This window comes from Netta rufina (assembly GCF_964035555.1).
Source record: "Netta rufina genome assembly, chromosome: 8".
NCBI lineage: Eukaryota > Metazoa > Chordata > Aves > Anseriformes > Anatidae > Netta > Netta rufina.
In genome coordinates, this window is record NC_140131.1 from 1,675,575 (window position 1) to 1,688,564 (window position 12,990).

The 12,990-nt window shown below is 49.6% G+C and overlaps 3 protein-coding genes across 3 annotated transcripts in view; 1 reads left to right on the top strand and 2 right to left on the bottom strand.

Annotated features, from left to right (window-relative positions):
* Positions 1-1,649: 1,649 nt before the first annotated feature.
* INSL5 (insulin like 5) lies at positions 1,650-3,352 on the top strand (the record flags this gene model as incomplete). The annotated part of the gene is made up of 2 exons (XM_084291522.1): positions 1,650-1,824; positions 3,117-3,352. 2 exons carry the CDS (start codon positions 1,650-1,652, stop codon positions 3,350-3,352), a joined length of 411 nt encoding a protein of 136 aa, XP_084147648.1.
* Positions 3,353-4,611: 1,259 nt separating this feature from the next.
* DYNLT5 (dynein light chain Tctex-type family member 5) lies at positions 4,612-6,375 on the bottom strand (the record flags this gene model as incomplete). Its single annotated transcript, XM_084291138.1, has 3 exons — positions 4,612-4,815; positions 5,861-6,010; positions 6,142-6,375. The coding sequence occupies 3 exons, from the start codon at positions 6,373-6,375 to the stop codon at positions 4,612-4,614; spliced, it is 588 nt and encodes a 195-aa protein (XP_084147264.1).
* A 5,085-nt stretch (positions 6,376-11,460) lies between these two features.
* The window catches only part of SGIP1 (SH3GL interacting endocytic adaptor 1), a gene marked incomplete at both ends in the record, with an annotated part of 37,068 nt that continues 35,538 nt past the window's right edge, over positions 11,461-12,990 (bottom strand). Inside the window, 4 exon segments of the mRNA XM_084291139.1 lie at positions 11,461-11,483; positions 11,678-11,842; positions 12,355-12,419; positions 12,672-12,874. Coding sequence (XP_084147265.1) covers positions 11,461-11,483; positions 11,678-11,842; positions 12,355-12,419; positions 12,672-12,874 — 456 coding nt within the window.

The window sequence follows — 12,990 nt, forward strand, 5'->3', positions numbered from 1 at the left end:
CCCTGTCACAAGAGCTCGGTGCAGTGAAGTGCTCTGCCTGTCAACTGGCAAAGGCAATAGCTGCCAGCTCCTGAGAGCATTACGTGGGGAGACATATATTTTATAGATACAGGACATTCGGGCTCTCATTAGGCTCCCAGTAAATGCCCAACATTTAAACACATCACTGAAGTTAAAGATCATTTGTGATGCATTAACATTCACTTCCTTCTGCAGCCTGCACATTACACAACCTGCACGCAGGCTTAGCCTTGACGTGAGATGAATCTTCGTGCATCGCAAAGACATCCAGCCATTAAGGTGAATCATGTGTTAATCATTAGTTAATCATTATTACAAATTAGATCAAAATGCACCATATATTTTTCATCAGGGCTCATGACTGTTTACTTACCGATGCTTTCTGTCGAGGCTGTAACATTTTGTAATTCACCCTGCGCACTGAGTGTCACAGAACTGTAATGTTATGGTGCTGGAAAACACTCGTGGTGCTAGGAAGTGCTACAAATCCCCGAAGTTCCTCATGTATTTTGTTCTCAAATATGGAATTCCTGACCGGTTTTTTTTCTTTAAGGCATTTTATTGAAAGAATTTTTAATTGAAGCTCACAGCAACCGCAGCCAACAACATGCAGAACAACACCGAGCTCTGGACACCAGCTGATGTTGTCAGCCCCTGGTCCCAGGGCTGCTCCCTGCTGCTTTAGTGCACCCATTTCTGCCTTTCAGATATTTATTGAAAGGGAAAGGATGGCCAGGACAGTGCTCTGCAGCTATCGGTGCTTTGTTTAGAGCCACTGCCTGCTCTTTTCCATGCCTTTTGGACAGATGCAGAGCGCTGCAGCTGCAGTGGGGCCTTTTCACTGTGCCCGGGTGTCTGCAAGGCAAGTACCTATGGATGCGAGGCACAGAGCAGCTCCATGGCTTGTTCCAACAAGCTCACTGTGCTCAAACACTCCACGTGCTGCAGGGCTGTATCCCATCACTTAGCACGCTAGGAAGCATAGCGTTTGAAGGTCTGAATAGCTACTTTGGCCACGAACACCCCTCGGGATGTGATTTTCTCCTGCCCAGCTGCCCTCCTGCATGCACTGCAGGCTCCCCAGAGGTGTGCAGCTGCTGCTTGGCCAGAGAACCAGGCAGGGTTGATGGAGAGGTGCACAACTGAGGATGTCCATGGAAGAAGTCACCTCCCTTCTCATTTGGGATCACAGAAAAAGGCCCGGAGTCCCTCAAGCTGTGCTAGCACCTGGGCAACAGGCTGTGGTGGCACAGCTGTGCTGAGACTGGCAGAGAGGAAACCCATTACCTACAAACCACGCAATAAACGTTTTTGCAGAACATACACATTAAGGGTATTGCTCTAAGCCCGTTCCCTATAAAGGTGCCATACTCCGTGTTCCTATTTTAAAGCACTTAGGTAGCCTGAAGATGTCTTTAACACCAAACCCCAGCGGCGTAGCCCAAAGCCCATAAAGCTCCACCAGAAAGAAGCGATTAACTTCTTTTGGGCAAACATCACCACCCTCGGAGCGAGCCATTACCCAGCGGAGCGCACGGAGCAGCCGTATAAATGCGGGGATTTCAGCAGCTCTCCCCAGCTCAGCCTCGCACATCTCCTCCTCCTCCTGGCCCTCAGCACCTCGCAGAATGAGGAGCACGCTGCTGGCCCTCGCTGTGCTCGCCCTGCTGGCTGCAGCACGCCAAGCTCACGGGGAGGGCAGCGCCGTGAAGCTCTGCGGCAGAGACTTCGTCAGAGCCATCGTCTTCACCTGCGGCGGCTCGCGGTGGAGAAGGGACTTGGCCGATTACCAGTACCTGTTTGGTGAGTACTAATTAGTGCATCATCACAGCATCGACAGTGTGGACTTGGCTTTGAGATCCCCCAGTGATGTGGTGCAGCTTCACATCTCTTGTTTCCTCGCAGCTTGTTTTGCTTAGCTATTTTATTTGCTATTCTGCTAAATTGAAAAGATTTGGATCAAGATTTTCCAAGTCAGCCTGAGGAACCATGAGTTAAGTGCAAGGTTACCACTGAACGCTTATACTATAACATTTTATACTAAATTTTATTTTAAATGTTATGCTGTAACACTTTACATGTCAGAGAGAAGTCTTGCTGCAGTCAATACAAGTTTCACCATTATCTTGGGTACCACATTACCTCTTTCCCCATCAAAACCCAGAAACTTTATGAACAGCTTGAGGATATTAAAAATAAGAATACAGGATGCCAAATACATGCTCTGCGATTGAAGTATCTTTACGTGCTGCTGTGTATTTATTATATATTTATTGGTGCATTCTTAGGTAAAGTCAGAAAATTCAGCCACTACATGCAGTGCTAGAATTTGTACTCAGACAGGTTAAAATAACTAGAAAAAATGAAAATAAATGAGGCAGATGACAGGAACAGAGGCTTCCTATGTTTTCCATGCAATAACAACTGCCTTTTCTGAAAATTTTATGGTAGCAGCAGCTTTAAAAAGTGATCCCATCTGCAGCACCCTATCAGAAAGTATGGTAAAGGAGAAGGAAACACTGCTGCTGAATTAAGCGAGGTATCTGCTATAGCTTTATAAACTCCACGTGCAGTGCCCGGTTGTACGGTGGTGTTTGAAATGCACATGAATCACAAGCATGATTTAAGTGGGAACATCCAGGAACTCTGCGTGTCTGATGTGTTAACGCAGTAGCTGCATCTCAGGAAACCCACAAGAAGTCCTCGGTTAACACGCTCATCAAGTGCCGCTCACATCAAATCACTTTTATCCTCTGAAGCAAACGTATCAGTGTAAGGCTGATTAGGCAACCGCTCCTGCAAAGAACACTCTGCAGTACAAATCCACGAATTCCTGTTATTTTAACATGTTAATCACATTTACCATTCATGTGATTAACATGTTAATCACAGAACGTGCACTTCATGCATCTCTTCTAACACCATCCTGGTGACAAGACAGTGATCCCATACATCCCAGCTGTTACATCAGGAGCGTGGCTAATACTCTCAGCTCTCTAGCTGTAGCTCGGTTTGACTTTCCTTCTGATAAACACCTATAATTGACTCACGATTCCATGACTTGTAATGCTTAGCTTCTAATTTTTATGCAACAGAGAGTGAAAACCCCCCGCCCTCCTCTGAGAATGGTTATGCAGATCCCTTGACATACACGGACCGGAGGCTGGGGACTGACAGCGAGGAAATCCTAAACACCAAGCCCGAGACGAAGCGAGGCGTACAGCGCCCCAGGAAGATGTCGATGCTGAGAAAGCGCGAGGTGGCCAAGTTGCTCACCACATCCTGCTGCAGCGTCGGCTGCAGCGAGAGAGATATAAGCTCGCTGTGCTAAAAGGCAGCAGATGCTGATGAGGCTCGCTGCCGTAGCTTTCATGGATTAAAATAATCATGACATAAACGCGGTTATTTCAGTTGTATTCTTTAATTGTGGCTTCATTCTTTGGAGTACACTAAGGAGTAAAGGCTGAGTAGTAAATGTTCTAGTGCAAACCAGCTAACGGCTGCAAGGGCAGCTCAGGTTGGTTTGTCTACATTCTACAAAGTACAGTGTTTTAATTTTTACATGTTAAAATTGTTACATTTTTAGACATGAGGACAATTTCTTTCTATCCAGCGACTAGTCCAGTTTCAGCTTTGCACATAAAATGTAGTAACATTAGCCATTTACCATAGGTGTTTCCTCTTACTTACGAAAATCCAACAGCCGATTTTGGACGTGGTATCAACTGTGAAACACGGGTAGCAAAAAGCCCATCTTCAGTAGCAACAGACTAAAAACAAGGCTGTGCAAATAACTCTGTGCAGAGCATCACACCACGAGGCCTCCAAGTCAGAGCCCTGCCACAGCATGGGAATTGCTATAGCAGAAGAGACTGTGATCAATTCAGCACTGATTCCCCTTAAAAGGGGCAGGTGCCGTGATTTGTTTCCTATTGCAGCTGTTTCCAAGAAAGTCTGCCCAAGCTCCTGCCTAGCGGGCAGTTAATTTGCACCCAGACAGACTGGAAATCTGTTTCTGAGCGCAGAGAGGTGTTTGTCCCCTGCTATCCATAGGCAGGAATCAGCTGAGAAACCCAAATCAAATTTTTTGCTAGATTCAAGCACCTTAAATAAAAGGGGCCAGACATGTTGGATGTATGTACTCTAAACATGATATAATTTAAAGGCATTTATCATTTGATTTCAAATGCTGTGGGACAGTTAGTCTTAAGCACATGCTTAACTGCCTGAAAATGCCATTTAATGCAGACTATTTCAAAATGCTTTTGTTTTACTTTCAAAAAAATCCCTCTGTGATTTCTACTTGGGGATCATGTAGTCACAGTAAATTCAAGGAGAAAGAGTATTACAGGGATACACTGTTCTGAAAGCAGTTAGAATTAGGTGCAAAACAGCATTTTACAGAGAATCACTTCCCAGAGAAAGCCTTGGGAAATACAATTATTACATCCACCACCAAAAACCTTACGGTAACCACATTACAAAACATTTTAGAGTTGCCTTGGTCCTTCACAACTGTTCTCAGAAACAGAAACAGGAAGAGTTCGAGAGAATGATAATTTTTCCCACTGCTAAAACTCAACTACCTCATTATTCAAAATAGACTGCGTAGACATTTGCAAGAGCAAACAGTGAAGTGTTTTTGAACACATATGATGAAAACGTATCAGTCGCAGGATCCCACAGGCACCTGCTTCCGATCTGCATGCTCTGCTCATTCAGCTGCCCAATGTGCGTCACCACAACAATCTTGTACCTCGGCACCAGGAGGGCTTTTACCCGAGCTTTGATAACCTGCAAGAGAGAAGCGTGGTTAGACTCCAATGGTGAGCTCTCTTCGCAGGAGATGCTCAGTGACTGGGTTTTCTGGGATGCAGCAGTGTGAGCACTGCACTAGTGAGCCCTTGCAATATTCCTGATGATAATCTTTGAAATGCTGCAATTTGAAACATCTACAGCACGCTACCCCAGCCCCACGAGCAGGTGGATGCATGCCACTGATGTCATTTGACAAAAAAAACACAAAACTTCCATCTGCTAAAGCAGTCACATCTTTCTGCTCGACTACAGGAATGTGAGCACGGGTGTGAAGTGAGGAGTTAGGGTACGTGAGTGCCATCCTCCCACTGCACAGAGATCACCTTCCCACACACACTCACACTTACCTGCTGAGCACAGGGGGAAAAGGTACCTGAGGCAGTACTGCTTTTTCTATGCCGACAAGCCCTCCTGGGCCAGATCGGCTGAAAAACTAAAAGCTCAGGACAGTCTTTTCTGGGCAGCATGTGCAGCAAGGCTGGATTTAGCCAACAAGGAGTTTGCACGTGTCACTGAGCAGAATTGAGCCACTGTAATAACACAGGTACCACCAAGGGCTTAGTTTGGAAAGGTCTGAAACACACTTCAAACTTATCAGTAGCATTTCTGGACAGGGCAAGAATTTTTGTCCAAACCGTGTGTTTGGCCAAAGCCACTGCTGTTCAAACAACCCCCACCATCAAACTGTATAGCTCTGCTCCTGCTCCAGACCAACCCTCGGTGCATTTTGAGGGCCCCCTCCAGCGTTTGCTTTACTCTGCTATTGACCCTGGATGGTGCCCACCGCCCTTGCTCTGCCTGTGGTTACAAGTGAGAGGTGTGCTGCTGGAAAAAACAACCCTAAAACCTCAAGTTTTGCGTTAACTGCTACCAGAAATGGCACGGGGAGGGGGATGGATGCCTCAGTACCTACCAAGGAAGGAGAATACAATCGAGACCACGCTGTGGGACCCCCTCCCAAACCTCCCTGAAGCAGCAGGAGGACACCACAGCCCCCAGAGCGAATGAACCATGGGGGTACCTCGGCGATCGTCTTCGCCATCTCCCTGCATGTGCCAGGCTCATAGGGCAGCTCCTGCAGGTGCCCCCGCAGCACGTCCCGCAGGATGGCCTCCACCGCGCCCACCGGGAAGCGCTCGGCAGGACCTGTGGCAGAGCGGGGACACACGCACTGAGTCCCCCCCCAAACCCCCAAAACCCCAAATTCCCCAAGGAAATTGGGGTTTCCCCAGGAAATCCCATCGCCCTGAAGCCAGGGCGGGCTCCCCGCTGACACCCCGGCCCCACAGCCCCGGCCCCTACCCGTGAGGGGGCAGCCGCCACCCCGCTCCCCGCCGCCCCGCTCCCCCTCGCCCGGCCCGGAGGCGGTGCTGGGCCGCCGGGGGGAGCCCGGAGGGCACCGGGGCTCCGTGCCCGACCCGCCCGGGCCTCGCCGCATCCCCCCTCGGGGCCGCTGAGGGGCCGGGAGGGCCTCGGCCAGCGCCGCCCCGCGGCCGGCGGCCCCTCAGCGTCCCCCTGTGTCCGCGCTCTCCTCATGATGTCGCCACAGCCGCCTTGTTGCTCTTTGTGTCACTGCAGCCCCTCATGGGACACCCCCCCCGGGTCTCTGCTGTGTTGGCACAGCGTCCCCACAGCCGCCACACGTCCCTCTGAGCCCCTCAGGTCCTTCCAAGCACCCCCTCCCCGTGTCCCCATGTGCCCCGCCATGTGTCCCCAAAGCCCTCCAGCAGGGTTCAGCAGCCCCCATAGGTCTTATGGTCCTATATAACGGGTTCCTACAGTCTCCCCCATGCCCCTATGGGTCCCCAGGGGTCCCCGTGGTGCCTGCAGCCCCCTTGTGTCCCCAAGACATCCACAGGTCCCCGCCTGTCACTTCAGTCCCCTCAGGTCTCCGTGGTCCCCGCAGGTCTCTAAAGGCCCTGATGTGCCCCTGTGGCCTCCACGGCTCTTCCCATCCCTCACGTGCCCCTACAAGCATGGTCCCCGCATGTCCCCACAGCCCCCATGTGTCCCTACAGCCCCCATGTGTCCCCACAGCCCCCACGTGTCCCCACCAGCCCTAAATGTCCCCATGGGTCCCCACATGCCAACCCCAACCACAGCCCCGTGCCCCAGCTGGGACGCTGAGCACAGTTTCCTACGGGGATCGTGGCAGCCTCCATCCCTCTGCTTGGCTCCTCCGGGTGCTCCTCCACATGGAAGCAAAACGCACTCAAAGTAGTGTTTTCTGGTTTTTATTTTCAAGGAAAAAAGAAAAATCACATTTAAATCGCAACTTAGGTGGGTGTTTGATGTGGTTCTCATGTATAGAATTAATAAACTTTGTTCTGATGTGGGGGATTCTTTGTTGCAGTATTATGCATGGTAAATAATTGCATATTCAAGATTTTGTGAAATGGGTGAGAGGGAGAATGGAGGAAAGACATTTATAAAAAACATTATTTACAAAAATGATATCCACATATTCGTATCCTAATCTATAAGGCAAGTAACATTTAAAATATGTTGTCTCATGATTATCTTCAACAAGTCAATACAACACATTCATATTACCAGTGGTCAAATACAAAGCTTTGCTGCAGGAGTCCATGTGCAACAAACCTGTACGTCTTTACAGTTTTTCTCTGAGAACATTAGGTAAGCAGCAAAGTTTTCATCACAGACTAAGCAGTACCTAGGCCATCGTAGACTAAAGGTATAATATATCTCATTGCACGTTTAGGCAAGAAAGGCCAGCCATTCATTAACTTATTTAACTTAAATCTTAAAAATAGACCTGTGTATCTTAATCCACAAATATTTATAAACATTTTATACACGAGGGGTTTCATAAAATGATATAGCTTATATATGGTGATACCCCGGGGAACCCAATTTGCTGCTGGGGCTCCCTTTGAGCCCGGAGGGGCTGCAGCAGCGGGGGCGCAGCCCAGCCTCCCGTGTCCCCCCGTTGCCAGCCCGCCTGGGCAGGACCGGAGCTGCGAACCGAGACCTGACGCGATTCCTCTCTCAAACTGCGACTCAATTTTGGGTAAGATTTGTGCCACCAAAGCACCTGGCCGATTTCATCAGCCTTGGAGCATCCTGGATGGAGCTGGAGCTGGGAGAAAGGAGTGGGTTTCAGAGACACCATGCATGGATTACAGGGCTGAACCGCAGCGTGGCATTTCCCCCCAAAATTGCTGCTTGTCAAGATGTAGAGAGAGTTCGAACAGAGAAATAAATATTCTAAGCACCTGTTAAAACCTGCCGTATCTTCTCGCATACTGCTCGGCCTGTAGTGAAGTCCTGCTTCTGTGCAAACCCTTGAGGAACCTTGCCTCACCAACACCTGTGATTTTCAAGAAAATTGCCAGCAACACTACCGGCAGTCCCTCCTGAAATGCAAGGAGAGATTGTACAGGAGGTATGGGCTATTTCTACAGGCCTTTTTCCTGCTCTGCAATGAAGTGAGAATTAAAATACATCATAAAAAAATCATAAAACCTCCTAGCTCTACGAGAATTGCTTTCCTTGTAAATTTGTGAGAAAAAGAGTAAGTATTCTGGCTATGAAATGAAGTCTTTGAGACAGTAATTCCTTACAGGGAAAGTACAACGTGATGAAATTACGTATTTCAGTCACGGTAAGCTTCAAAATTAAGATTTTTAACAAAGACATTTTCACATAAAGATGACGCCTTTGACAACAAAAGAATAGGGGAAAATCTCTCCATATTCAGGGTATAGAACTGGCTTCCTCAAGCACGAGCTGAAATAGGTGCTACGTGTTCAGGGGGAGCACCATCAGCTCTACTGAGAAAAAAAGCCAAACGGAGACGGGTTTGTCTGAGACACAGAATTACAACATACATCTGAGGGCATTTTCGGTAAAAGATGTTTGACCCTCTTAGGTCATTTAAAAATACAACACCTTCTCACGGTAGTCTGGCCATTTGGAAATGTTTCTGCGGCAAAAAGGTGAAGCTGTGGCTCCTGATGTGACACTCGTGCTGCAGGAGCCCCAAGAAGCACCTCTGGGATGCTCACCTTGAACTGTCCAGGTCCCAGGAAAGGAGCACAAGGACAGCGTGTGGGGTCTCGCTGAGAAAATAACTGCCCCTGCAAGAGCAGGGCAATTTATCACCTGGGCACTGAACGACTTCCCTAGGTCTCCCTGATCACGTTAAAAGGAAAGGCAGCTGGCTCTCACCTGCAGGTGTGCATGGCTTCAAAACAAAGGGTGGAAGCAGCATTTTCCTCCGGTGCAGCCCAAAAACCAGGCAAAAGGGACCCTGAGAGCACCCCACTGTGATGTCTCCCGGTGCCTACAGCCTGAGAAAATGCTGCCCTGGGAGCCAGAGCTCACCTTAACGTTACTAGGGGCATTGGCTTTTTTTTCTCACCTATGTTAAAAAACCCGCTATAGTGGATAACTCCTGAAAGAGCACACTGAAAACAAAAGAAATAAATGTATTTTAAATATCACATAACTGCGCTGACATCCTAAGAGCAGCCTGCCCCAGGAGGAGCGTGCAGTTGTGCAACTTCCTCGCTGCACGATTGCGCTCGGGACAAGGTTTTGCAAGGGAAGCCACACGCACACGGCGAGAGCCCAGCACAGAGCCAGGAGTTTGACATCCAGCGGCCTTACAGCAAAAATAACCAGCAGCTTCACAGCAGGGGAGCGATATTTAAGAACAAAAATAAACACCAAATGAAATGCTTTTGATTTGGGGATGTTTTCTAGACTTATCTCCTAGTTATTAGATATTGTTCATGTAGAAAGTTGGTCAGGAACTCCTCCTCCTGCAAGGAGCACCCTTGGCTGGCTGTGAAACCTCAATACTTGCAGCAAACAAGAGAAGAAAAGTTGCAAAAAAAAAGGACTTTCTGTTCCTTACATCTAAAGAGCCACGTCTGCAGGTGTCTGTAGAGAAAAACAGCCCGGCCCCATCTGCAACAGGGCGAACCCGCAGGTGCCAGGACCCAGCACAAGGGAGCAGGGCCCGAGGGGACCACGCTGAGACCTTTCTGTGCATGCACCCAGCCTAGTGACTGTCTGAATGCTTCCTTTTTTAATCAAACAGCCCGAGTGCTGCTGAGGGATGCGAAACGTTGGCAAAAACAGCACGAAGGAAAACTGCCCCAAACCGCTGGGTTCGGTCCCAGCATCGCCCACGACAGGGGCCCAGGCGTGCACAGGGAATGGGGCACGCGGCCAGGGAGGGTGCTGAGCACCCACACCTGGACAAAGGGACCTGGTCTGGGGGACACGAGTGGGACAAGCTTGGGAGCTTTGGGTTATTTGGTTTGGTTTTCTTTTTTTTTTGTGTTTTGTTTTGTTTAAAAAGCATCTAAAAACCCAATGCTAATGTAAACACCTTGTCTTTCAAACAAAATATAAAGTAAAATATCTATGTTCTGGCAATATTTACATTATAAAATCCTTAGTTTCAGGACTATGACATAGATCTCTTCTGGAAGCATGAGCTTATAACATTTGTACACAGCATGAACCAATTATGCGGAAACTGATTCTTAGGTTTTGCCTTGTGTCTGAAGGGGGTGGGCTGTACAGTTTATACATATTTCCATTTTGGGGGGGGGAAATAACTAAACGGCCTGAGTGCTCCATCTGGGAATACCGGCGAGTTTGCTCTCAAAAACTTGTGCTTTACCTTCTGTGTTTGCACTTCTCTTGGGCACCCGTCCCACCACACACACCCCGACCTAGAGCCGCCTCAGGACGGAAACATCTCCAGGCCATGCGAATGCTGATCCCAGCGCCAGGTGCTTTTGGCTCGAGCTGCGTTAGTTTTTTCAATATTTGTATACTAATATGTCTATTTTGCCTGCCTAATTGGTAAAATGGAAGGGCACAGGGGCTGCACGCCCTCAGATCCCTGACATGGGACCTGCGGGGCCCGGGGGACACGGGCTCGCTCCCGGAGCTGTCTGGCAAGGGAGGTTTGAAGGAAATGCTCTGTACAGAAGTGGCATTTTCCCTTCTTTTTTTTGCTGGGAGGCTGCACTAGGAGCCTCCACGTTCACGGAAATGTGGTTCTGGATTTGGACCAGCTAAACCCAAAGGTCGAGCTTTTTATTCATCTCCGTCGGCCATACGAGGGACTGAAGAAAAAGTAAACCAGCACGTGGGCTCTGCTTAGCTCTCTTTCTGTGAGGCACCCCCTTTATAACAGCTATCAGTATTGAATTTAAATCGTATATATTGACAAAATGTAATCTACCTCTGTAAGCATTGTGCCATTCAACAGTACTACTATTAAATTTATATACCACAGTTTAAATTACATCCATTTCATGAATGGTAAAATGCTAAAACTCAAGTGTCTAACTGCCAAAATACAGCCTTACTGGAATGAGTACAATTTACAAATACAATAATTACATTTTAAAACCATTAACAATGTTACATCTAGAAGTAAATACTGTAGGACTGGTCAAGACGGTGTTTTCCGAGGAAAAAAAAAAATGCTGAAAGTTGTTGACACTTCCAACAGAAATGTCCCGAGTGCAGGATTTAGTTCATTTTCCTTAAACTGCAATTAAAACCCGTTCCACGCAGAGCAGTCCTTGGTTATTTTCCGTGTTATTTTCCACAGACTTGCATAAGCTTCCTTCAGTTATCGGCCAAGTATTTACCTGGAAATGGGACCAGAAATCAGCCGCCAGCCCCGGGGTGCAGCAGGGGGGCGAGCAGTGGGCGCTGCCCATGCGCAGCCAGAGACACCGCACCCCCACGGGGGATTTTTGGGGGGATTTCACTGGGTATTTCACCCCGGGGACCTCCTGCCCTCCTGCCACCCCCCGTGGGAGAGCCGTCGGCTGGCACCTACCTGCCGCGAACCTCTTCTTGATGAGGGAGAAGCGGTAGCCGGCGCCGACGAGCTCGATGTCGCAGCTGGAGAGCGTGCTGCCCTCGCTGGTGAACTGCACGGCCAGCGGGGCCGGGACGCTCGGCCCCTCCGACAGCTGGAAGCGGGCCAGCAGAGAGCCCACGCCTGCGGGTGGAAAGCCCCCCACGGGTCCCTTACGACCCCGCAGGGGCACGCCGCGAGCCCCGCCGGCGGGTTGGCACGCGCTGCCCGCTGCCATGGGCGCACGGGGACCCCCAGGAGGGGGCAGGAGGTGAAACCCCTCATTCTGCCATCAGATTTGTGCTTTTTGGACACCCGTGCATGAAGCACACGTGAGAAGTGACCCACGGGTTGGTGCAGCCCCCAGTGGGATGCAACACCAACGCAGGGAGGGCTGAGGGAGCGAGGGGCTTGGAGAGCAGCCGAACCCGTGCCCCGTGTGCTAACACCCTCCGTGAGGCCAAGCTCTGGCTGGCAGAGCCACGCCAGGGACATGGCCTGGATTTTTAAGGCTCTTTGTGGGGTTTTCAACAGCATCATCCCCAGCCAGCACTGGCAGGCGTCGCTCTGTCCGGACTTGGGTGCGGACAAGAGAAAGAGGCCAAGGTCTGGGCGCAGCATTCATCGCTAACAACATGCAGATTTTGGGGCATTACCTCCATTTTCTGACTTCTGAGAGATATCGGGGATCTTCCACAATATCCTCTGCTGCTCAGCGTTCCTGCAAGCAGAGGAAGAAGAGCGTTTCTGTAGGAACCAAGTCGCTGCCCAGGCTGCCTCCAAAAGCTGCTAAAAGCTGCATGCACCGGGCCTCAGAGCTGCTTGGCAGAGCTGGAGCTTCAAGCCTGACCCGAGCAGAAAACACCGTGCCCCTTTGTAGAGCAGAGCTACGGCCTCCATCCTGCAGGACGGGGATGGGATTTGGTCCTGGCACCCCCCAGCACCCACACCACCCGTCACAGAGGGCTCCTACCAGACAGCAGGTGGAAGCACAGCTTGCAGCTTGGTTACTCCTCCATCGACGGGGACGAGGAACTGGACGTTGTTTAGAGCTACCGGTGTGGTCATTGCCTCTGTATTGTATTTGTAGTCGATGCGGAGGTCAGTGCTTGCAGGGTCACACCGCCAGCTCACTGCAAGGTTTAATGGAGTAGACTGAATACCCTGGGCAGATACCTTCCAAAATGACAGAAAAAACATTTAGTTTCCGTAGGGGTGAAGGGAGAAATCCCATTTTACAGACGCAGCAAATGCAAGGTGTTTCAGAGGGGGCAACGCCGTGCAATCACACC